The sequence below is a fragment of the Takifugu rubripes genome, chromosome 22 (genome assembly GCF_901000725.2).
Source record: "Takifugu rubripes chromosome 22, fTakRub1.2, whole genome shotgun sequence".
NCBI lineage: Eukaryota > Metazoa > Chordata > Actinopteri > Tetraodontiformes > Tetraodontidae > Takifugu > Takifugu rubripes.
In genome coordinates this window covers 14,956,405-14,982,882 of record NC_042306.1, presented here as the reverse complement: position 1 = coordinate 14,982,882, position 26,478 = coordinate 14,956,405, and the positions used below count along the sequence as shown (strand labels likewise).

The 26,478-nt window shown below is 45.0% G+C and overlaps 2 protein-coding genes across 2 annotated transcripts; both read right to left on the bottom strand.

Annotated features, from left to right (window-relative positions):
- Window positions 1-1,267: 1,267 nt before the first annotated feature.
- On the bottom strand, window positions 1,268-24,796 carry esyt2a (extended synaptotagmin-like protein 2a). The gene is given in 27 exon segments (XM_029831158.1): window positions 1,268-2,200; window positions 3,785-3,834; window positions 3,908-4,013; window positions 4,089-4,220; window positions 4,299-4,397; window positions 4,477-4,874; window positions 5,157-5,171; window positions 5,173-5,271; window positions 5,273-5,308; window positions 5,384-5,413; window positions 5,416-5,467; window positions 5,678-5,754; window positions 8,392-8,403; window positions 8,688-8,783; window positions 8,875-8,964; window positions 9,067-9,115; window positions 9,205-9,287; window positions 9,468-9,643; window positions 9,766-9,887; window positions 11,528-11,583; window positions 13,610-13,699; window positions 14,837-14,909; window positions 16,293-16,369; window positions 16,598-16,732; window positions 17,582-17,623; window positions 23,429-23,878; window positions 24,560-24,796. Coding segments are annotated over 26 exon segments (2,595 nt in total). The 5' UTR covers window positions 23,789-23,878; window positions 24,560-24,796; the 3' UTR covers window positions 1,268-2,160.
- On the bottom strand, window positions 17,638-23,422 carry LOC115247955 (uncharacterized). Its single transcript, XM_029831084.1, has 2 exons — window positions 19,605-23,422; window positions 17,638-18,727 (listed from the first exon to the last, which is right to left on the bottom strand). The coding sequence occupies exons 1-2, from the start codon at window positions 21,182-21,184 to the stop codon at window positions 18,625-18,627; spliced, it is 1,683 nt and encodes a 560-aa protein (XP_029686944.1). The 5' UTR covers window positions 21,185-23,422; the 3' UTR covers window positions 17,638-18,624.
- Window positions 24,797-26,478: the final 1,682 nt, after the last annotated feature.

Below are 26,478 nucleotides of genomic sequence, written 5' to 3'. Positions count from 1 at the left end.
AAGACAGCTTCCCAGAACCGCTCCCATTTCGAGAAATGAAGACGGTTCAGAATTCAGACAAGGGGGACAAGAAGCCTCAACAAATGTTGAAATCAAATAAAAGACTAAAACATCACTTTTAGACCGGTAACAAAGAACTGCCGTCAGAAGGCCACGGCAATTCACCAAACTGTCAGCTAACGCTGCTAGCGAGCGAGCTAGCGTCGGAAAAGTCCTCAGCCCAGGTTATCTGGGCGATTCAACATAAGCCATTAAACATAAAAAGCATTCAATGAACCTCACCATTAACTCTTGGCTGTCCGGAACAGGACGACGTCCTAAAATCTATGTAGCAATGTTCGTTAAAAAAAGAAACAACGTAGCTAACGGCTGGCAGGTGTGTTAACCAAAGTTAGCCGAGTTGTCATGGAGTCGAACCAATATTCAGCACGGACGCAGCAAAACCTGGGAGTTCTTTTGAGGCGAACGGAGCCCCGCGATTCACCGCAGACAGAAGCACACTTGATGTGTCTCGCTGCCACGTCGTTTGTTTTGGAGGCGCCATGTTCATAATCCTCCATCACGGGATAGGAAAGCAAGCTAACACGCTAGCTAAGCGCCGTGTTGTCATTGAGCGTTTGTAGTTTTCCTGGAAATAACAAAATAGCCTCACCTTTGCTACGCTGTCGCTAACGCACAGTCTGCGGTACATCCACAAAGGCTGAGACGCCAGCTGGTTACATTAGTATTATTCGGGCTGGTTGAGGCTCTGGAATTGGTGGTTCGTGTCCAGCTGGCCACGGTTCAGCGGTGCTGGGGGCTGAGAGGTAAACACAGACGGACCGGCGGGCCGAAGGGATGCCTCTAGTGGCCAACAGCGTCACTGCACCCAGCCGCTCCGATTACACGACTGCCGACAATGTATTCAGGATTAGGCGGTGTTCTCGTGAATAGTCTCGAAATTGTCCTTCAGAAATTCTACTTGCGCTATTATAAACGGCCATTCAGGTCAGAGGGCCCCTTCTTTTTTTAATTTGAAGTTTCAGTGCAGTGTAATATGTTGACTAATATATAAAACTGGGACGCCAACCAGGACACAGTAGAAGACAATCTAAATCAAGTGGAACCGGGGGGGTCCGAGGTCCAAACCAGCGCTCAGTCTTCTAACATGGGAGGCACTCGCGTCAGCACAGGCGACTTTCTCCCAAACGGCTTTTCAGAGGAACCGAAATGTGATCTCACGCATTCAAAACTGTCAGTTCTACCACAAATGTCCATAAACGACGGATCAAACTCTGCCATCACACCTTTAATTGTTTTTAATACATTTGAAATAAAAATTCAGCTACAGTAAATGAATTTATGTAGCAGTAAAGAGCAAATATGATCCCCAGAAGACAGAAAAAACAAGGTGCATAGGTGTTTAAAAACATAAAGGCCTCGTTCCCAACAGAAGGCGAGTAGAGCCAACAGCAGCCGAGGTCTGTTTTTGTCCCTTTTTGAAAAAAAAAAAATAGAAATAAGTCTGACAAAAATATTTTTTTCTTTACAACTGAAAACTAACTTAAAAGGTTTTCTGTAAACATTAGTTTAACAGAATCTTTAGACAGAAAATATCGAAAAGTTCTACAGAAATTTTTCAGACCAGAAGACTCATTTCTGTGGCTCTAATCGTCTCCTGGGAGCAAAAGTAAGTAAAGTGGAACCTTTAAGAGCTGGAAACTAAAAGTGGAAGGTGCCAGAGTCGGCTTGACCCCCCCCCCCCCCCCCACAGCTCGGGACGCAAACCCACACAGCTCGTCTCTTCCGTGGCTCCTTTCGTCCACCTGCTTTACACACTTGTTCTAAAGGGTTTTTTTCTTCATTAAAAAAAAGAAAAACAGAAGAAAAAAAATGACACTATCTTGGCCGGTGAGAGGCCGGACTTATTTTGTTGTATTTACAAAGCTGTACAGGGAGGCAGACACCCACGACTGTCCTCTACAACGGGCTCACGGTGGAGCTACGACTACGGCAGAAGCTGAGGATACAACCAGCCGACCCCCCTCGGCCTCTTAAAGGGGAGGCAAATATAGAAAAACCAAACTTAAGCAAATCCAAACTGCAGACTGAAGTGTTTTAAGGTCGAGTGTGATGTGAATATGATGATGATGGTGGTGGTGGTGGTGATGAAGGTGGCGGTTAGTGGGGCTTCCTCAGGCCGTCCTCACTCAGATCATACCTGCAGGGTGAGAAAGGTTCTGCATTTAGTCTCCTCAAATCACATCACATCAAAGGCTCAGCTGGAGATCTACATCTGGGGTTGCCATGGAGACAATGGGGGGGGGGGCGGAGTCTTTGTGAGGGACAATCTTAACCGCCAGTAAACAAAGGTCAGATTCCATTTCTCCTGTCTGACCATCCAGTGTGAACTGGCTGAACTGGGATGGATTTTGTTTCTGTTCCTCTCTACGCTGCCCTCCTTCCCTTCCTGTGCCTCTTCTATCAGTCCTGTGTCTTTCTGTCTCCACCTCTTTCTCCTGTCTCCATCTCTCTCTCCTGTCTCCATCTCTCTCTCCTGTCTCCATCCCTCTCTCTCCCTCCCTCTCTCTCCTGTGTCCATCCCTCTCTCCTCCCTCTCTCTCCTGTCCATTACTCTCTCTCTCCATCCCTCTCTCTCCTCTCTCCATCCCTCTCTCTCCTGTCTCCATTACTCTCTCCCCCTCTCCTCTCCACCCCTCTCTCTCCTGTCTCCATCCCTCTCTCCTGTGTCCATCCCTCTCTCTCCTCCCTCTCTCTCGTCTCCATCTCTCTCTCCTGTCTCCATCCTCTCTCTCCTCCTCCCTCTCTCCTCTCCTCCCTCTCTCTCCTCTCCTGTCTCCATCTCTCTCTCTCCTGTCTCCATCCCTCTCTCTCCTCCCTCTCTCCTGTCTCCATCCCTCTCTCCCTCCCTCTCTCTCCTGTCTCCATCCCTCTCTCTCCTGTGTCCATTACTCTCTCTCCTGTGTCCATTACTCTCTCCCCCCCCCCCTCTCTCCATCCCTCTCTCTCTCCACCCCTCTCTCCCTCTCTCCATCCCTCTCTCTCCTGTCTCCATTACTCTCTCCCCCTCTCTCTCCATCCCTCTCTCTCCTGTGTCCATTACTCTCTCTCCTGTGTCCATCCCTCTCTCCTCCCTCTCTCTCTTGTCTCTATCTCTCTCTCCTGTCTCCATCCCTCTCTCTCTCCTCCCTCTCTCTCCTGTTAGCTCCATCCCTCTCTCCTGTGTCCATCCCTCTCTCTCTCCCTCCACTCCTCTCCTCTCCTCTCCTCTCTCTCCTGTCTCCATCCCTCTCCTCCTCTCTCTCCTGTCTCCATCTCTCTCTCTCCTGTCTCCATCCCTCTCTCTCCTCCTCTCTCTCTCCTGTCTCCATCCCTCTCTCTCCTCCCTCTCTCTCTGTCTCCATCCCTCTCTCTCCATCCCTCTCTCTCCTGTCTCCATCCCTCTCTCTCCTGTGTCCATTACTCTCTCTCCTGTGTCCATTACTCTCTCCCCCCCTCTCTCCATCCCTCTCTCTCCTCCCTCCTCCCTCTCTCCTGTGTCCATTACTCTCTCTCCATCCCTCTCTCCTCCCCCTCTCTCTCCTCCCTCTCTCTCTCTTCTCCGTCTTGCTCCAATCAATTGAATTTTATGTACCGTATTTTTGTGACCATAAGACTTTTTTTAAAGTCTTAGATTTTCTCCAAACTGGACAGGGCACCTCATGGTCATGAAAACAGGGTAAAGAATGTGGAGTGCTGTTCAGAGTGTGTGAGCGGCGTGCTGGTGCTGGTGAGGAAGACCAACCATTGTGTGAAGCCTTTGCTGATGTCCTCGTGGGTCAAATCTACCAGAACCTGATAGAAGAGAAAATACCTTAATGTGTTTCAGCTTGAAGACGTTACCTTGGTATCCTAAACTCAGCCGTACCTTTCCCAGAAGGCCTTTGTGTTTGGAGAGCAGACTCCCGCCGTTCTTTACGGCGACATCGAGCGTCCTCCTGTGGAGCTCCACGAGGGAGACCGTGAACTCAAAGCTGAGTGAGCAGAGAGAAGAACATTTACACGCCAGCAAACACCCGGAAAATACGGGTGGGAGCGACGGCGCTCACGTCTGGTCGTAAACCGGGTTCAGGTTTCTCTTCAGCGTGTGAGTTTTCCTCCTGCCTGACCTCCGTTTGTCAGGGAGGAGATAGAGGCGGACGTAGGGGTCTGATCCATGGTCGGTGAAGGCGATCAGGTTCCTGAAGAGGGAGAAACTCTTTAACGTCAATAATATGAATCAATAGTGTAGATTAATAATACGTGATGCCGATACGCACCTGCAGGAGTGAACAACCACGATAAGTTTGTTCCTCTGGGAACTGTGCCGGACCGTCAGCTGGATCTGACCCAGCGGGAAGTAACCAGGACCGGAGCCGCTGCAGAGACACAGAAGACATCGAGCCCATCAGAACCAGAGAGGGAACGCTCTTCCGCTCAGTTATCTCTCTTGATTACTTCTGCAGCTGCTGAAGCCTCTGCTGCAGCTCCTGAGCTGCGTACGGGTTGGAGATGTCCGAGGCGATGCTGGGAGTTGGTTCTTTCCCCCCAGGCTGATACTGCTGCGACCCAGAACTGGCCAGATTGCCAGTACTCCTCCCAATGTCTGCCAGGTTGTCACCCAGATTCCCCACACTTCTTTCTGCACTTCCAGAAGACATAAAGGGGTCTTCGGTGTCTCTCTGGCGGGCCTGCAGGTCCTGGGGAGACACTGAGGGAGCACCAGAGACCTCTGGAAGCCTGTGGGGGTCAGAGGAGACGGAGGGTCTCGGGGTTGGGTTGGAGGAATTCTGAGTCTTCAGCGGAGACGAAGGAACCTCTGATGATGGAGATGAGTCGGTATCAAAGTACAACACCTGAAATTATACAGAGCGAAGAATGACAGAAGGAAGAAGCCAGTTCAAAAAACAACATTTTCACAAAGTTAGACAGACGGACCAGCGCTGGAAGTCAGCAGAGGGTCCCACAGGGGTCAACGTTGGGGCCCCCACTAGATTTAATGAGGGAGAATATTGGTCCATATCTCCACACTTCACTTCACACAATCTCATTAGATCTTGTCTGCAAATTTAGTGGTGATACAAAAGCCACTTTACAGGAAATGACGCCAATTACACGTCAATGCGCGTTTGTCCTACCCGCAGGGCAATCTTTCATCTTGAGGGTGCAGCTCGGTCCAGAGTTCTTCAGCGGGAAACGCTGGTTCAGAGTCATGTCCTCGGCCTCCAGCAGGCGGGTCAGAGGCAGCGTCAGCGTCTCCCAACGAGCAATCGTGCTTCTCGTCCTTCACCTGAAATCCGTAGAAAACATTTGTCAAGAATAACCTGAGGCAACCTTCTTCAGAATGGACAGAAGTTCCCAGTACCTCGACCTCCAGCTCTTGGGTTTTGGGGGTTTGTGAATTAAAAACGTATGAGTCTCTTCCCACACTGGTTCATTGGTCTTATATCTGGTCGGGAAGAGTGAGAGGGAACTAATGAAACAAGGTAAGAATCTCCCACAGGCCACATCTAACTGCTAATAACACATCTAACTGCTAATAAAAGCCGTCACAACTGTTGGTCCACCAATGTTAAACTGTAGAAGTAACTTGTTCTAGCAAAAGCACACAGCTTTTACGCTGCTGGCAGCCTGAAAGCTACGATACCTTCACTGTCACAGCATCGTCTCACCCTTGCTCTCGAAGGATTTGTGTCCAACTCTGAACTGGACAAATGGACTGGGATCACTGGTCACCTTTTACCCGACTGTAGAGCAAAAAACCAAAAGCAAGTGTGCTTAGAACGAAAAGATGTGGCAAACATTAGCAACATTAGCAACATTAGCAATTAACGATCTTCTAAAATGTGTCTAACCGTTATTTAAGATAAAAGGAAATGTGCCAGGTCTGATGTGTCCAGACCATTTCTGAGGAGGGCGATAGCGCAGAACCATTTTAGTTCTCTTGTGCTATTATATGTTACACATTTTATTGGAACATCAGGAACGTCAGCAAACCAACGCAATTAAAGTAAAGATTAAACTATGAAAAGATTCAATGGAGGATTGATTAATAGAAGGAACTGGACGATTACAATGTTGTTATTTACAACACACAAGACATTGTCTTCCAGATTAGTGAAGTTACTGATTTCGGTTAGTGCGGCAGCAGCGCCCCCTAGTGTCGAAACATGAAATCACCTTAGACTTTTCAGGAGATTGACAGTTTCCTAAACCTCCACATTATCAGCGATTTGCATGGAATGTTAGTGGCTTAGAGCCTTAAACACTGGCTATTCTGCTTAAATCGTGACGGTGCTGTTGACCTTTTGGACTGGTGTCTCGTAGCCATTTCAGCTCAAACTACGTGGCTGTCTGACGACAGCGCACGTGTGAAGGGTTCACGGAGCCCTGTGTCGTAGCTTTATCCTTATTTAAATACAGCAGTTTGTTCCAGCTGTGGCTGTTTTTAAAGGCCATTACAACACAGCTGATGAGGATGGTGATGACGACACGTTCACTGAGCTCGTCTGTGTTCTTCATCAGCGTCTGAGAAATATGGATGCGTCACGTTACTGTGTCGTTACCTTGATAGCCTTATTGATCGAGGCCTTCCTCAGCCCCGTTTGGTTGAACTCTAATGGATTGTGCTTTGATTTTCCCCCAAGGACAAGGCAGGAGAACCCAAACAACACACACACACCAGCAAGTTATTTAGGGAAAGGGAGCATGCAGGGAAAAGGGAGAGGGCCACCACCATGATCAGACATCGGGTCACAATGAGACAGACAGAGAGATGATCACATGGTTAATGTCATTTAAACGTGGACATGAGGTCAAAGGCTGACCGATGCTGCATTTATAAGGCCGATATTGATATTTAACGCATCAAATTCTCTAACAACTAATATTACATTTACTAACGTTACATTTCCTGAAGAATCGGTGACATGCTGAATCATTTTAAATAACAAGTCTGACCAAAATATTCAGCAACGAGTGAACTTTACAAAAAGCCCATCAAGGCGTTGAAATAAAACAATTCGAAATGCAACATTCCCATCTTTTTTTCACAAGTCCAATTATGATATTTAATATCAATATCTGCTATAATCAACATCAGCCAAAATAATCAGGTTGGACTCCAGTCGGAATTCTGCAGGATTCAATGATATGAAGAGAGGAATTGATCTATCGGAGGTCAAAAGGTCATCGAGACCACCAGGGAAGCTGAAAACAAGTGTTAACTACCACTAACCGCCTTGTTAACAAGTGCGCCGTCAGTACCCTGGTGGTGACTGGGGGTACTACAACAGCACGAATATTTCAACCAGCCAACATTTACCAAATATGCAAGTTCATTCTTGCTGAAAGCAGCGTATTCCTTAAAAACAAACAGACACTTGAGGTTTCTAGGAAGCAGCACACAGGTTGCCTCCTGGCAGCGATAAACCACCCAGAAAGACAAAACCTGTGTTTTACACGATGGACTTTCTTTTTTTAGACGGGAACAATGACGGGAACAAGCCACAGAATTCACCCTTACTGATTAAAACCCTGCTGCCTCCCAAAATTACAATAATTTGGCACTAGAAATTTCAACTCCATGGCTGTCTGACGACAGCGCACGTGTGAAGGGTTCATGGAGTCCTGTGTCGTAGCTTCGATCCTTATTTAAATACAGCAGTTTGTTCCAGCTGTGGCTGTTTTTAAAGGCCATTATAACACAGCTGATGATGATGGTGATGACGACACGTTCACTGAGTTTAATGTCCTAATGATAAACTGTTGATTTTTTCCCCCACATAAAATATCATCTTATTCTCCATTTCTGATTTTATGGCTCCGATATCATAAAGGACAGTTTAACTCTAATACTAAAGATCCCTAAGTAATCTGAATTTTCTGTAAGAGGCTGTTACAGTGACATTAAAGGGAACAAAACAAGTGTCAACCTGTTTTCAGGAGATAAATCAGTGTTTCCAGACTGAAAAAGAGATCCTTCTGATCTCAGAGAGCTTTTCTGTCTGTTCCTGATCTTTGTCTCCTGTCAAAGTTCACACACGTTAGAGAATCATTCTCATGCAAAAATGTAATTTAGGGGGAAAAAAAAAGGGCAGCAGCCTTCAGCATCACAGCTTTCCATCGGCCAAACTACACTAGGATGCACACAACAGCCGGCGGACTCACAAAGAAGGTCGGATAGAGCGAGGCGGTGTTCTCACAGAACACGAGGCCCGCCGTCCGCCTCTCTTTTAAGTAGCAAAAGCCCAAGTTCCCCTCGAAGACGCTCTTCAGAGGAGGGAGAAGAAGAAGCAGACAAGAAGAAGAGGAGGCTGAGAAGAGGAAGGTGAAGCTTTAAAGAGTTCTATTCCAATGTTAGCCACTGTTTACTTCACTACCAGACTCTCAGGACAAACAGATTAGTCACTGAAGCTAAAGTTAGCACATTTAACTGGACGCTCTCTTCAGATGTTTCCATGAAAGTGGAGAAAACGGGCCAAAGTTTGAAAGTGCAGATCAAACAGCGTCAGAGTTTGTGAATAAAGCCTCCCAGTGCATTTAAAAAGGGAGTTCTGTGACAAAACTGCTGCCTCTCTTTATTAGAAAAACAGAATGATGAACAATCCTCACGCAGTAAAGTAAAACTACAGCCCAGGTGCATGCTGGGAAGTTGGAACTCGACTTACAGGCAGGTTTCTGGCTGAATCCAAGAAGACGACCAGCAGCGCGGCCGACAGGCCGTCGTTGGCCTTGTGCGGTTCGGCTTTGATACTGATCAATGCCTGTGATTGGAAACAGAACACAGCCGATGGTTCAAGGACCTGAGCTGAGGCCCCGGCGACACCCAACGGGTTCGGACGTGAGAATTCTTGCCTGATCCAGCTTGTCAGGCGTGGCCAGAGGCGTCAACCAGTCCAGTCTGAGGTGGAGCTTCCCTTGTGGAACATCTTCCAATGAGAACCACTAAACAAAAGGATATCAGGAGGTCACCACCATCACAGGACCACTTGGATCAGGTTTAACAGAATCGTTGCAGCTAAAAGGAGCCAAAGAGATTCAGATTACCTCATCGATCTTCTGCTGCTGCTGAATCTGAGCCAGGTCGATCATCAGACTAAAAGGCGACAGCAGAACCTTTATGCTGGAGCTTTATTGCGTTTAGCAAAGATCTGAACAGTATTTGCAGCTTTATAGAAATGGTACCAGCCCAGGAAGTCGTCTTTATCGGTGTCTTCGTCGAACAGCTCAATCTCCAGATTCTTTCCCGTGTTCTCGTATATCAAGGCCTGAAAAACAAAATAGAAGTACTTTTAATCATTAAAAAAAAAAAGTGTAACCTATAATGAATCCCTAGGCTGTACATTATATTATTGACTGATGTTGAAATAAAGGAGTCCAAAATAAAACTGTAAAACAGGAACTAGCCTGATTCCCTCCCGTTAATTCTCACACTTCTGAAGACCCACCTCATAAACCTCGGTCCACTTTGGGTTGACAGTCTCGTGGATGACCTTGCTCTGGAAGAGTTCCGTCCCGAATCTGAGGACGCCGTAAGGGTCTGACTTGCCTTTGATCAACCCCCCGAGGAACTTGTCTTTGCCCAACAGGTCCTGGGCTTCTAAAGAGTGGATCCTCAGACCCCTAAGAGATACCACACAACACAATGAACTAACCTGAGGACAAACAAGGCCTCGAGGGCTCCAGATCCCACACACTCCCAACCATCACAAGGAGTGAAAGGTCAAAAACACATGTCCAGCGTTACCTTGGGAACGGGGAAACGCAGCTGGGCCAGCTGGGACTCTCCAACCAGAGGGATGGAGATGCGGTTGGGCAGAACCAGGTAGGTGCAGATGATGTCTTGAATGATGTTGTCACATAAACCACTGGAGGAGGAGAGGAGGGAGAGTGGTTAAATGCATTCAGACATGCACAGTAGGTCTCTAAATGTCCTCAAAATCCCTGTGTAACATTTTAAACCAAAGCAGTTTTACCTGCTCTGTCAGGTTTGAATTTCATCAGGAAACAAAAAAAATGCTTTTTGTGTAATCAACATTATAACAGGAATATTATTATTTTGTATTTAGCAGACAGCAGCTCCACAGACAGGAAGGTGTTGGCGCCCTGTTACAGTAACATGGAAACTGTCCACAAGGGTGGACAGAACAAGTCAGATGAACCAGATTGAGCTCTTTATAACTGGGATAAACTTTAAGTTTTTTTAATAATCTTTAACGTTGCTTGAATGTAGCACTGGCTGTTCGGGAACAGCTGCATTCTTCAACAATCCTCCACTTAAGTAGTGTGCAAATGTGGGTGTAATTACAAAGCCAGTCGGGTCTGATATTAGCATTCAAATCATATTATACCTGTAAGTTCAAATTTAATTTCTGATAACAAATTACTCAAGCGGTACACACTGGTCCTGGGTTAAACCGAGTTATTTTCGTGATTGTGTTTGAGCTTTTTGTTTTAGCAGTCTGGTCATGACGGAGACCGTCCTATAGGGGGCGGTAGAAACCTGCATGACATTCCATCTGCCCACACAGATGACCCTGGTCCAGGTCTTGGAAAACTTTGCATAGCAAGAACAGGTGAAGGTTTGCATGGATGAGTGGGAGCCGAAGCCAATATTGTGCAGTGCAAAGTGGCTTTTAAAGACATGTTTCTTGATGGGCTCGCTCACCAGTCTCACCAGTCTCACTAGTCACCCCACTTGCTTGCTGCAATCTTGTTGTTCTCTCAGCATAAATAATGTCGGATGAAAAAGAGAACAGAGCTAAAAGTGATCTCTGGCGCTATGGGCCAGACGCTCACACTGACAGAGTGAACCAGAGCAAACCTGTCCAACAAGGAAGGCCACATTTCACAGGGCGGAGCCTCCGGAACACCGCCGACGTGTGTGTCGGTGCCCTCAGAGACTAAAGCAGCAACAAGTTGACACAACAGCAGAAGGTAAAACAATGAAAGTGTTGTGAACCTGATCATATGCGTCTGGACTCATATCGATCAGCTCCACAATCAAGATGAATCAAGCCAAGTTTAGTGCGCTTGCGTCAGTCTCATAAATAATGGTCGTGATTAACTGTGTTATTTGGAGATGAAGACGACGGATTTCAGGACAAGATGTCCCAGTGGAAAGTTAATTACACAGAACAGGAAGGATGCGCTTCTGCACGCTCCAAAAGGCTGGATGGTTTTAGATTTCCTGCTGATAAGATTCCAGCATAAACAAATGAGATGGTTTCTCACTAAACACTGTTTCTTCTTACCAGTTTAGCACCGCGAGAGCTACTACAGTAGTGCAGCACCAACGATTCTTGCTAACACACCGTACGTCTTGTCCACACCAAGTCTCACCTGCACTTTGCACCGTCTCATTAACAGGAACTCATCAGACGGCCAAAGGTTTACATTCCAAAGTTGTTCCCTCATATCAAAATAACTATAAATCCTTCATCACGCATCACAGTGCAACAACCGTTGATAAAAGTTTAGTCTGAGAGCTTCGGCAGAAGTTGCTTACTTGACGCCAGGAATGTCCAACACGTTTGTGAGTCCTGTCCAGTTGATATCCAGCAGCTGAAAGAGAATACAACTTCAATACGATGAAGATAATCAAGTACAGCTCCACAGAGGACATCACCAGATCGGCCCTTGAATCTCCCCTCAGCCGGTGTTTAAACACCTCTGATGATGTTTGTTAAAGCTGGTGAAACAACCAGGCGATAAAAGCAGGGCTGGAATACCAAAAACAACATTTTCCAACATGTTATGAGTCTTTGTAATATTATTCCCATGTAACGGACCCACTCTGGCGTGTTCTGTAACTTCCTCCTTTAACATCAGAGACTGCAGCACTTGAGCCTGGATGGAGCTAAAACATGAAACCGTGGCCATGACAGGTCTCAGCACCGAGGGAGCCGGCTCAGCATGGCTCCAGCTAGTTCACAGAATAAACCAATCAGTCTGACATGTGTGTGCTTCATGCTGGACACATGCACCAACCCATGTGCAAGCTGCATTGTGTGCCTGTGTGTGTGTGTGTGTGTGTGTGTGCATGCGTGAATGTCATCTGTCTTCACCGTGTCTGAGGTCGACTGGACACGTTCCCTCGAGGAGGGAAAACAAAGAATCATTGAGGAGCAGAGTGTGTTGAAGTCTGTCTGTGTGTTAACATGTGTGTTACTACGTGTGTGTGTGACTGAGAGGGATTAAGAATGACGGCGAAGGATATGAAAGAGGCTGGAAATGTTGAAAACAGTTCACACAAATAAAACAGGTCAATAGAATCTGGTTAATGAGAGTGGTGAAATATTCCAGAATATTTGTCATTTGTTCCTATTTCACTGGATAAATAGGAACTCAAAATAGCCTGGAACAGCTTGCGAAGGCATTGCTGCTACCACACAACCGTGGCTGTGGTTAGTGTTAGTCACATTCAGTCGTCCACCCTCCGGAGAGCCTGACCATTAAAGGAAAGTACGCACCAAACAAAAGCCGCTGAAAAAACTTTCCATGAGTCTCAGAACCCAGAAAATCTCCCCTCTGTTGGAATACGTCACCACAGGGCACCTGGCTTTTGGATCCACTATATACGTATGTTTGAGTCAGAAAACAAAGAAAAGTGCGTGCGTGTGGTTCCTGGCACTGATAACTCTGATAAATGATTAATCAATAATTATCTTCAGATTTACCCTCCGTCTTCTGGACCCTACACTGTAAAAGGAGGGCCAGATCCAGTCAGAGGTTAAAAGAAACACACAAGAATCAAGGAGAGGAAGAGGCGAAGAGCTGCAGGGGTTATTTAAACACCTCACGACTGCAGCGTCAACACACCAACAAGAAAACCAAAACAGCGGCTCAGCAGGGAACCCCACCCAGATGCTACAGATATCTGGAGAGCTTCACAAGCAAAGAGAGCCAGGAGAAAGCAAGGTCTCGAAGAGATCCAATACGGTTCAAATATTGAAGAATGCACGTTTCAAACAGAAGGAAAGATTGGACAGGTTTTTAATGTGGACGCCATCATTGAAGCCTGAATCGAAGATAACGTGATCTGTTACAGAGGAAGGAAGACAGAAGGAATGTGGTGATAAACACAGACTGGAGTAAGATACAGTACGTTAAAGAGGGGGCGGATGTTTCCGCTGCCAATGTGGATGGAACTGGTACTTTTACAGTACACTTCCTGTAGGCTAGTTGTACTTTGAAAGCTGTTTCTGACATCAAAGAGGAATCTGCAGCCAGGCAGCGTTGGACAGGACAAGAAATATGTGTTTGACACCACTGTACTCACATCTGTAAAAAAGCCCCCAGGTTAACCCAAAGTACCAGTTACTCTCTCAGCTGAGCACAGATTAGAGGTGAGTTAATAGTTAGTCGACAAATATCCACAGGACTTGACTTAGTATGATTTAGCAGCATTTTATTACTTTTATTACTACTTTTTTTATTACTTCTTCTATTTATTAATATCAGAAATCTTGGTCAATTCTAGTAATGAATCTGGTTTGAGGCTCCATAAAACTGCTGCTGGCTGGATGATCAGGAACCAGTCATTCTGATCAGGATGAAGGGGGGCAGGGTCAAAGGTCAGAGTACTCACTGGTTTCTTGAGGAAGAAGACGGACAGAGCGCCGACCAGTGGCATGTCACCCAGCAGAGGCTCCATCACCACTCTCAACGTCCCATGAAGCTGGACACAGGAGACAAAGCATCACAAACTCTCAACGATGATGTTCCTTCCTGTCCTGAGATTTGTTTGACCTTCAGCGACCCCTCTGCCACTGTGGGCGCTGAGTTACATCCCAGCACAAGACAGGAAACAGGGCAACACATCCAAACGGCTGCTGAACCTTCTATCTTAATGTCGAAGACAAAAGTTCGCACTGGAAATATAAACGACCACTGAAACGTGAAAAGAAGTAGAGAAGTTTCTTTTGATAAAACCCAGCAATTAGACCAGTTTAAGAACTCAAGTCCAGAAACACCTGAAGAAACGAGAAATGGATGGAAGCAACATGCTGCTCAGGTCAGGCTGCAGAAGAAAACATGCTTGCCCGGACCTTTGGAAGTTTTAGGAATTTAAGAAGCCAAAGGAAACCTCCACAAACAGCAACTATTTGTGGAATCTGAACTAAGATTTGCATCAGTCACAAACCCTCTAGAAAGGCTGCGGGACGAGGAAACAGATCTACTGTTGATACGTCTGCACGATGTTTCTCTTCAGGTTCTTTTGAGGATCATCAAACTTTACTCAGCAACAGTGATTTCGAACAGGTAAAGCAAACAGCGCGTCCACACAGCCTTTCAAACCCTCCACTCACTTTCTTTGTTCACCAATCAGCAGATATGGGCCGATCCTCTCCCCACCTTTGAGTGGACAGCGCCTCCTTTATCAGGCCTGGGTCAACATTTTATGTAAATCTGTCATAGCAGCGGTCACGTGGCAACGCAGTGGTCATGGTCAGAGTGGCGAGGACTACTCTGAGCTAAAGACTCACGTCGTGCTGCAACTGGCAGCTTCTTTTGATCTTTATTCAAACCACCAACATCCACAAAAAGGGAAACTAAATCAAATTTACACGTCACACGGTTTTTATCAGATGGGGAAATTTTCCACAGGCTGGTTGTTACATTTCTCTTCTCAGCCAGTTTAGGACCTAAAGATGAGACATTTTTATAACTGATGAAAGAAACGTTGCTCGTTCCGACTCAGATCCTTAACTGTTGTTAAACTGCTCAACGTGACGCTTGGTGGAGAACTCAGGGTCTCACCACAGATGTTACCTCCTGAGAACTCAGAGAGCCATTGAAACGTTAGAAAACTTACCTGGATGCTTTTGATCCCAGCTCTGCAGTAGTATTTTTTGATGTCCACATCAATCTCCGTATTACCGACAAAACTGAAACGGCCATCAAGAATACGTGTCAGTACTTCCTAGTTTAGCCATATAATGTATTTGAAGAGGCATAAAATAATCCAAATAGCAGAGCAGCAATCAGGGTGAATCGAGGAGGACTGCAGAAACGACAACATTCTGACCCACATGGTTCTTTGTGGGTGTTTCGTTTCGTTTCTTGACTGCTCGACCACTTTTGGGGTCATGGGTACACATATGGGCGAAGGCAGGTCCACCCCTGGATATCATCGCAGGACCCTATGTGAGCATCTGTGGGTTCGTTACCTTGCTCAAGGGTACCTCGGCATTACTCTAAAAGTGTTCCGGAACCTCCCATACTACCAGAACACCTTCTCCACCTTTCAGAACAGTCCTCAACACACTGAGCTCCCACGGCTCCAACCGTCATGATTGAAAAATGATTTATACTGATTGAACTGTAGTGAGGTACAACGCAGTGGTGATCTGTTTGACAAAGGCTGTCGGTTCCTCGCTAGACTGGCTTCAGCAGAACTTGAAATTGGGAATGCTCTGGGCCAGAGGTGTCAAACTCAATATACCCAGTGGGCCAAAATTCAAAACTGGGACAAAGTCACGGGCCAACATTGATATTTATTGAAAGAAATCTTCCTCCAGCTACAACAGGGAACCTTTTGATATGGACCCAAACTAGTTTTGCTCAACAACTGAACATGGAGCAAGCAAAGCTTAAGACAATACAATATCTAATTTATTATTGCACACATGCAAAATCGAAATTCAAATGAAAAAAAACACATCACTGGCATTCAGTTCTTCTCTTTTGAATTTCAACAGTAATCTTTTTCCATTGTAAGTTCATGTAATGTAAATGTGATGCCTTTTCATCTCTTCTACTTTCTGGCACCTTTGAGTCATTTCCAGGTGTTTGTGCTTGTCTTGGTGTTGTGTTTTATAGCGTCATCTGTTGTTCTCCTTGTAATGCACATTGGCTCCACATACAAGACAGGCAGGTCTGTCTTTTACATATCTAAACAGATATTCTGCCTCCTACCTGTTCAGAAAGGTCCTATTTTCTGCCTTTCCTTAAATCATTTTTCAGAGGGGTAGTGCCAGAATTAGCATTAGCATATAAGGTCGCTATGACTACTTCCTCTTTCGTGGTGGTTGGCAAGCCACAAATTGGTGCATTACCACCACCAACTGATGTGGTGTGTGGATTTTCACACCAAAACACCAGTAGAGCATTCTGGTACTTGTAGTATTAGCACATGCGCTTTAATAATACTGGCATGCCCGCTCTAATAGTCAATTAATATGGCTTAGCGGGCCAAATATAAATACATTGCGGGCCAAATTTGGCCCACGGGCCAGAGTTTGACACCTATGCTCTGGGCTAAAGCCTACCTGATCTGCAGGTCCATGATGATCTGCCTCTTGTCCACATTCTCTGTGTAAACCTTCACCCCGTTCACTCTCAGCGGCTGCAGACACACAGAACAGCACCAGCCTGGCAGTTCACATCAACACGCTTTCACATCTGTAATATTTACAGCTTTTCATGGAGCTTGGGCATTTTTGATCATGTAGAAATAAACAACTTTAGTGTAACATATGCACAGTAACTTGTTACCAAGGAGACAACTTGGTAAAGAAGGTAGTTGGGAGAACGTAGTCGTTACATGAATCTTTTGCTGCCTCGGTGTTGTTACCTTTTGACCCATGTCGATCTTGGTGAAGCAGAAGGAGCTGAGGTGAGGGTTGGCGCCTTTCACCGCCGGCTCGATCGTCTCTCTGAACAGTTTGTCCACGAACTGACAGATAAAAGGCCACATCTGTTTCACCGTCTGGGGGCGGACAGAAACATTCACTTCAGTAGCAATTACACAGCTCAAGAGAAGCCTTTTTACCCCAGCCAAGGAGGCCAGGCGACAACCAGCGATTGTAAGGAGAAAAAAACATTTTTGAACAGATTTCGATGTCATAGTCAGAAAATGGTGACAGGTCAAGCAAGAGCTCATTCTGATTTGGTGATGTTACAGATGCTGGAGGGACACTGATCTTCCAAAGATCAAACCTATGGAGCTTTCGTCATAATGCAAAACCACCTACTACGTTATGTAACCTTGTATCATTCCTACCGACATATATTACGATATATGTAATGTAGCAGCATTTGCCTCTATTAGGCCTATAAAAAAAACATTTTAAAATGGCTTCTTCCAGAAATACAGGCAAAATGATGTATATTGAATGATATTGCTGGCATTGTGCAAATTGTGCCGTGTCTTTTTTGTGATAAAAGCAGTGATATCATTCTTCTTTAGCCAGAACAAGTGGATGAACGTGATTCCCTAAACTGCTCAGTAAGCTTCGGCACCAGTACCATTTCACTATCTGTGTAGAGCTTTCTCACTATGTCCTGTCAACTTTTCCAAACGGCGATCCTCGTAAACATCTTCTCTCCCTCCCTCCATGTCCTTATATTTCTATATAGCTCCTTTCCACTCTTCCTCAGTCTCTGAGGAGGTGGAAGCACTGGGTCACAGTCTAGCAGAGGTCCAGATTTATGCTATTTTTACACTGCTTGGCTCTGCTAGTTAACAAGGTAACAGCTAATGTAGAACAAATGAGTGCGAGATGGGCTTGTTTGTGTGTGCAGGAGAGAGAGAGATGGAAAGAATGAGTGTGTGTACCTTGTTGAGCCACTCCGTCCTCTCCACATCTGGATAATGGACCTGGGGTCCAGGAGACAAGAAGACAACAATTAGACAGCACCATTCCGAGATCCGTTTACCATTTTTATGGATGAACCATTAAATCAGAAAGCAAGCAAAAGGTTGTCTTCCGGACCCTGAAGGGGGGGGGGGGCAAGACTTTTCTGTGTGGGGTTTGCATGTCCTTCCCACAGTTTAACTGGCTGTGAATGGTTGGCCCTATGATGATCTGACCAGTCATCGGCCCTATGATGATCTGACCACTCATCCAGGGAGTAACCCCACCGTCCAGAAGGGGAATGTGTTTAGGAAGATGGATGAATGTGACGCTACTGAACTGCGTTATGTGCTATGAAATTTGATTAGGCTGCATCAGCCTGTAGTCCATTTCCCCCCATGGATTTTCTTTTGAAAAACTACCTAAAGACTGAAGATGTGGGATTTTAGGGATTTTTCTACTTCCTGTTTTTAAGCTTTATAAAGGAAAATGTTAATCTATAAGTGTTGTTTTTTATATGATCTTTATATTTCCGTGATTTGGCTAATTGACTCTCCTAAAATCCGCATGAATGCAAATTTATGCATCCAAACATTTAACATTCTATATTTAAACATCTCTAAATAGGCAAATCCCTCCACAAGTTTTGGTCATGAATGAAGCAAGATGACAACAAATAAAATGCTGCAAGTTCAATTCAAAATGCTTTGTATTTAATAAGTAAAGGCATCAGAAGACATATATGCATATATTTCAGGTCAAACCTGATACAAAACTGCAGCGAAAAGAAGAATCCTTGAAATAAAACTGGATCTTTTTGGTGTCATTTTATTTCTTTTTTAGAAAATAACATCAGCTTCATGATGAAGGAGGTATTGTGATGCTTTTGTAGACTCTTAGTAAACAGCCAACCAGTGTTCCAACCTGGAAAACTGCAGTAGACTGATATTCATGACTTTTTTGTGTCCATATGGCTTCTGATGGTTTCTCCAGCTGCTGATTTAAAGGGAGCCACGTCCTTTTGTCAGTGATGCTTTGCATATAACACGAAGGTGTCGTTAGCGGGCCTGAATGCTTTGGAAAGGGCATTGCCCAGTGAGAGGAAGAACTGGACGATCACATTTTTCCTTTTCTTTGGCATTAACATCCAGGGAGTAACCCCACCGTCCAGAAGGGGAATGTGTTTAGGAAGATGGATGAATGTGACGCTACTGAACTGCGTTATGTGCTATGAAATTTGATTAGGCTGCATCAGCCTGTAGTCCATTTCCCCCCATGGATTTTCTTTTGAAAAACTACCTAAAGACTGAAGATGTGGGATTTTAGGGATTTTTCTACTTCCTGTTTTTAAGCTTTATAAAGGAAAATGTTAATCTATAAGTGTTGTTTTTTATATGATCTTTATATTTCCGTGATTTGGCTAATTGACTCTCCTAAAATCCGCATGAATGCAAATTTATGCATCCAAACATTTAACATTCTATATTTAAACATCTCTAAATAGGCAAATCCCTCCACAAGTTTTGGTCATGAATGAAGCAAGATGACAACAAATAAAATGCTGCAAGTTCAATTCAAAATGCTTTGTATTTAATAAGTAAAGGCATCAGAAGACATATATGCATATATTTCAGGTCAAACCTGATACAAAACTGCAGCGAAAAGAAGAATCCTTGAAATAAAACTGGATCTTTTTGGTGTCATTTTATTTCTTTTTTAGAAAATAACATCAGCTTCATGATGAAGGAGGTATTGTGATGCTTTTGTAGACTCTTAGTAAACAGCCAACCAGTGTTCCAACCTGGAAAACTGCAGTAGACTGATATTCATGACTTTTTTGTGTCCATATGGCTTCTGATGGTTTCTCCAGCTGCTGATTTAAAGGGAGCCACGTCCTTTTGTCAGTGATGCTTTGCATATAACACGAAGGTGTCGTTAGCGGGCCTGAATGCTTTGGAAAGGGCATTGCCCAGTGAGAGGAAGAACTGGACGATCACATTTTTCCTTTTCTTTGGCATTAACAACCGTTTGTTGATGATCAACATGATTTGTTCAACAATAACTGGATCTTCACATATGATTAAAAACACAACCCTTTCAGGGCAGCCCAACACTTTGTAGAGCAGCTTCTTAATGTTCTTCTCCAGATTCTTAAAGACGTCAGAGTCTGTGTAAAACTGCTTATCTTTGACTTTATCCCAGATGATTTCTACCAGGTTGCTGATTAAATCAGAGATTGTTGCTGGCAGCATCTTCACATCCGAGCACACCGTGTAAACAACCTTCTCAATGAGAAACTTTACGTACGATCTGTTTGTAGCTCGCTGTGCCTCCTGGCGAGGTACGTCTTCATCGCTTCTGACTGGTGCTGGCAACATGTTCATCCCAGATTGGTCCACATAAGGCACCGTCACCCTGTCAATGACCCAGTTTACCTGAGTCTTCAGGTACCAGTTCATTAAAGACATAAAGACCCAAGCTTTGCTCCTAATGTCTGCATGGACTTCACTCTGAACCTCCCTCTCAACTGAGGGAGGAGCAGCTTCTGGTACCGAGTGGCGGTAAATTTCATTACTCAGTTCTTGGTTGAATTCCAAGACCTTGTTCCCAGACAAGTCCGTGAACACCTGGACTAAGGCATCCTCACGTTGAGCCTTGTCATCTTCCTTATCCAGAAACTGGGTTGAAAGTTTCTCCAGTATCGTCTCCACTGACTCACTCTTGTCTTCAGTCTGCGTGGGATGTTTCTTCTCCAGCTTGTCAAATATTCGCATTAAGCAAACTTTGGCAAAACACTTGGCGAAAAACGATTTGATTTTTTTCCCAGCTGGTTTGACGGCTAATGTTTCTGGGCTCTTCTTAGACAAGGTGCTTATTTCTACGGCCACGATCTCAATCTCCCCCGATATTTCATGATGTAACTCCTTACATTCAGCTTCTGGAAGATCTGCCATCAGAGGCCTGAAGATGTCCTTAAACTCATAGTCCATTTCCTCCTTGATCCCCGCTGCAATGGGTGATTTTATGTTCTTGAGAAGTAAGCCTTCTCCTGAACTTGGAATACGCTCAATATTGGTTTTATGTGGACGAGGGCCAATAAAAGTCGTGATCTTTTCTGAAAAACGTTTGAAAAGCTCCACAAATTGGACAATCATGACATTGATTCTGGAGGTCGGGGTGATTCTCTGGTTGGAGGTACCTTTTTCACTGCTGGCACGTGAAGAGCTCAAGTTTTCTCTGACCTCCTTCTGAATTGTGTCCGTCAAGATCTTTAATCCATCATTGTCTTCTTCCTCTTGAATTCCCAAAGCTTCTGATAATACCCCAGGAAGAGTCTTTTTCAGCTTAGACAGGACGCGCTCCTCAGACGTATGTGTCTCAGACCTCAAAGTTGTTAAAACGGAGGTGGACAGAGCTGCGATGATTTCTAGAACCAACTCTGCCACTAAAATTGTTGTGGCATCGTCAGGACGACCAAGAACAAAGGACTCCCACTGTTCTACGGTTGTTCTTTCCAGGAATGACTGAATGAGTGGATAAATGTTGTCCAGGACAAATTCCCTTATGTGTGGCATTTTGCTCATATTTGTTGGAGTGCTTGTTTAGTTGGCTAACAATAAGTCCTCAGTTGTGTTTCCAATGTGTTGTAATATTGGTTTGGTTTGTGTTATTATTTGGGTTTTCGGCTGATTTATCCAAGCACCAACTCTTTCTGGTATTCTTCAAAGCTTTGTACACTTGAAAGCCATTCAGTGCCTTACACAGTATCCATCAAAGCCAAGACTTAAGGGGATAAATATGTGAACTGGTTTCACAGACAAAAGCCCCAAAACCTTTATATGCCCCTTCACAACTTTTTTCACCCTTTGGACCATCAGTGAGGCCAACCTCCCCGTGTTACAGGAGCACCCAGAGTATAAAGGACACCAGTTGGCTGAAAGGCGTATGACACAATTGTATTTGCATGTCCTTGTCTGGAGAAAAGGTTTAGCTTAAGTTGGGAACACCCAGTTTCATATTCACCTTGATACCTTCATCATGAGCCTTGCAACACAGACACACATATTACCTGAGTGAATCACTCAATAACCAAAGCTACACGGATACCCCTCAGTCCTTTTCTGTCACGTAAAACTGCAGACACTTTTGGCAAACCCCAGTCTGACCATATTTAGCAGGATATGCATAAAAATTAGAATTTGATTTCAATGAATTTAAAGGGACCGTAGCATTTCTCTGTACAGCCATTTCATTGAGCTGAAGCAGTGTTACCTGAGGCGTTCTTGGCCTCATTCAATGCATATTTTCTGGTAGAGTAAGTTGAGTCATTGGGTTCCTTACAAAAACTGGTCCAGAAAAATGAAATCCACGCACCATTCCTTCCAAATGTTCCTCACTTTAGATTTCATATAAAATATTTTCTCAAATTTTGTCAAAGAACAATTTTTGACACTGGCTCGCTCACCTTCTGCCTACTTAAAACACGCGCTAAATATTTTAATGTTTTCCTTCAGGGGGGTTTTTATGTTCATGTTTCAAAGGATGCTCGACCAGCTGTCACCATCAAGAGCTGCTACCACTTTAAATGATAGCAGAAGTGTATAAATAAGTAGTCTTTATGTTAACGCACTCGTATTAGTGTACTGGAGCAAAATAAAGTGTCTCCCAAAAAATGGATATTTGACAAAAGTTAGGCTTAAGCAACAACTTCAACTCTGTCAAAGGGAACAAGAGAAAGCTACCAATTAATTAATTCATCTGCAAAACTGCTTACATCTCCTGGACTATACCGGCAACTAATCACGCCGTTTTGAGGTTAGCGTGACAAAGGTGAAGCAGATAACGTCTTCCACGAAGGACGAGGACAGACTATCAGCTGTAAACGTGGACTACCAGAGGACACGATGAAAAATCCATCAGCACCGTAAGGTTTGTCCCATCGAGGTGGAACCGTCACAGTGTTGGGACTTGGGTAGCATTAAAGCTCGCCGACTGAAACCCCGACAAGCTGTGTCTGTTTTATGGGCTGCAGCTTCTCATCATTGTTGCTGAGCGCTGGGCTTCTCGAGGTCTGTGATAACAGACATGTTGATGTGACACTCGCCATCAAGGCAGGAGGGGCAGTTTCTGCTGACATTACCCTCCAGACAGAACCTTACCCTTCCACATGAACAGGACGTACGCACCGTCACGCTGGGCGTTAAAGTGCCTCAGGTTTGCATTCAGAGCCTCTAAAAGTCAACCTAGCAACAATACCAGCGGCCAAACAAACGATCCACCACCATGCCATGATTATGGAAAATCCTGAGCAGAATCGTCACTAATCACAAATGATTATTCTCATTTTCTTTCTCGTTAAATCTTTTGCTGTTGATCGTAGCTAAAGTAAACTTTCCCTCTACAAGTGGCTCACAGACACAAATCCAGCTCATGTGCACACACCCAATTGTGCCCAGAATTCCATAAATATCTGGCGACAAGAAGTTTAGGCTGGATAAACTTGCCAAGAGCAGAGAGCAAGTCGGCCGAGAGGGAATGGCAGCTATGAGGAAGGTGTGTGGCCTCCTGCCTCACAGGCAAAAAGAACAGGTTGCGTCTTTTTAGCATAAAATCAAACAACATTAGCTCCATTTTACCGCTGTGCCGTTTGATGAAGGTCTTTTTGAAGTGTTTATTTTCATTAGATATGTCTCAGTGTTTGTCTTTATAGATAAGAAGGGCACCCCTCAAATGCTGACTATTTGACAGGAAGTGAAGGCACAGGAAAAAAGGCGTTTGAAACAAATGTGTCACACAGTCGTGACAAGGTCATCAGCAACATAACTTACCCATGGTGGAAGATCCGTGGTGGGCACGCTTTGCTTCACGGCTTTCTCCTCGTGTTCCAGGAATGCTAAGGCACGGTTGATCCTGTAGTCCTTGTTGCCATGGTTTTTTCTCCAATAGAACAACATGGCAAGTCCGACCAGAACCCAACTGAAGCTGAACTCAAGGTAGCCCAACACATATATCGGAAAAATGATGGCAAAAGTCTTTCCGAATTTAATCCACATGTGGATGAGATCTGTCAGCGAGGACTGCGGCTCTTCATGCAGCTGATCTGGAGGCAGAGGTGGTCCAGTGGTGGAGCTCACGGAGTTCCTGGGTGCAGGCAGGGGTCCGTTGGTGCCGACACCTGGACCCTCCATCTTCTGACTTGTCCTGTCACAATCCTGCCACCGATTCAGCAACGGAGGATTTCCTTCATGGGTCAAACATCAAACAGTGGTGCCACGGACCTGCAACAACAATTATAACTCTATATATGTGTCTATATATATTTTGATTTCTCTTAGATCACAGATTTCTGTTATGTTTTGCTTTATATTTACTCATAAAAGAATAAATACAGGAAGCATAAAGTCCCAAACTGGTAGGTGACTGTGATACTGGTGAGTCAGAGCAACAGTCTAAATCCCAACCCAAAAAACCTCCCGTGGAAAAAATGTTTTTTCTTTCTGTTTGTGTTTAATCTACAGGTATCGGTAGCATAAAGAGCCCGGGACTTAAACTACGGAATGACGCAGTATTTAATTCGACATCAAAACATCTACTGTGTATTTTTAAGTCGTCCAAATTCCCACAGCACATAAACGCAGCCTGACGTGAGGAGCACCTGAAAGACAAGTTTTCTGTAGAAAACTCGCTCGTTGATGGAAATATGGACACGCCGACGTGCAAAACACTGACAACATGGTGTAAATTTGGGTTTAGTCGTTGAATCGTTGTGACGCACAGAAGCAGCGAGCGCGGAGACTCTGAACTTTCCTGTTTTCGCTGCGGACTCCGCCGTGACGTTTCCCCCCGCGGAGTGACACGTATGAGGCAGGACTGGAGCAGCAGTACTGCGTCACCCACCAGCAGCAAAACACAACTTCTTCCTCCCGGCCCAGAGCCCAGCTGCCCGCGCACACGCTCACCAGTCTCCGCCGGCGCCGCCCGGTCTTCCGCGGAAATCAGACGAGAACTCAGTGGACCAGCCCGGACCACAGCATGACGACCGGAACGAGTCTCACCACCCGACTGCCTCTCAGCTCATCCCGCTGCAGAGACGCGTCCGCCCCGGCTCTGCCAGCCTCCAGGAAACCGTCATCGGGGGAAGAAGGTCAGCCTCTGACGGGGAGGGAGCTTCAAAACCCGGCCACGCCAGCGGGACCAGGCGCCATCTTATGGGGAGAACGAACATGTTCGTTGAGCTCGTCTCAAAAATGCCAAGATCACGTGGTACACACGCTTTTATTTCTTGGAAGATTTTGAGCATATTTGCAATAAATTCTTACTTTTTGAAAATATGACAGTCATAAATTTATTTGGCCACAACCACAGAATCGACAGTCTAACTTTTCTGGGGTTTTACAAATATTATATTGTTGTCTTGGTGCATATCCCGGAGAATATATTCGGAATTATGTCGGACCCCTGAAAACGTTTCTGTTTATTTTTCGTTATTCTGTTCAATGTTTGGGTTTTGGCTCCACTAGGTGGCGCTCTAGACTCAGTTGGATGTTTCAGCTGCTTTTTAACATTTCTTATCCGGCTGCAATAAAGTGTTTCATCAATAACGGACCTTTTCCATTCAGAATAGTCTTTGTCTTTCTCAGCTCAGGTACATCAGAGGTGAACATTGTTGGTAGCCAACTTTCTTACTCATTGTGTCTGTTTCAGTCACGTCCACCGTTAATCGTTCATTTCTTTCAAGAATCGCATCCATCCTAAATTTGTTAGTCATTCCCTGAGAAGTTATTCTGTCATGTGGGGGCTCACGGTGTTTTGTCTCAGACCTTTTCAGTGTTTAATTTCTGCTCTATAAACAAGTCATAAAGCACTCGAAGGAGCCGGCGGGAGCTTTACATTTTCTATCTGCACGTGTTGACACAGCAGGGCGACTAATGCTCAGTTTCTGTAAATGTGCCACTTTATCCCAACCTCTGGGAGTTTACAGGATGAGACAGAAACCATGTGCACGTCTGAGAGTGTGGACACTTGTAATATGGGGTGGTTGTTTCTGAGTGGCTGATCCACACACAATCCCAATCGAAGGCTTTAAAAGAGCAGGATACATTTTTCATTCAACAGATTATTGACCTTTACTGCTCCCTCAAACATTTGCTTTCACGTCATCTCAAAATGTAATGGAAAATTCCAAAATAGAAGAAGAATCTCCAGCATCTCCCCAAAGATGTCCACAATCATCTGAGCCAGAAGGTGGAACCATGGTGTCAACCTCTGAGCTACAGCATCACCAGCACAATTTTGCTGTCAACCACAATGTTTCAGCCTTGGTTCCTCAGGTGTGACCAGTTCGGCCAGTTCACCCACACCTGAAGCTGATGTTTGATTGGGTCGTGTGTGGATTATAATCATTTATCCTTGAACAGTGATTTTTATTGATAAATGCACAATTCTGATAGCCTCACAGATAAAGTGAGTGTGAGAGAATAGTGATCCCAGAACACAGTGGGCGCCCTCTAGTGGACGGCTGCAGTAACACAAAGGCCAAGCATCAGTGAAGCAGCTTTGAAAGTAACTCTGAGATCCGGCTGGAAGTAGAAAAGTTCACTTTCGAGAATTCTTTCCCAGAGTTGTGTCCAAAAGTGGTGTCATCCCTTCTGACAAATATGCAAATTTGCTGCAACACCGATCAAGTTTACAGCCCAATAAAGTCACGAGAACTCATGAACTATGTTTACCTTAGAGTCTCTTTAAGAGTTCAGGTTCTGGGTTCACAGATTCTGGACACAGACCTCAGTGTTACCCAGAAACCCGTTGTTCAGTCTTAGAAAGGCTACAAAACAACAAAATTGTAATTTAAATATTGTGATCACTATTATGTGCAGTC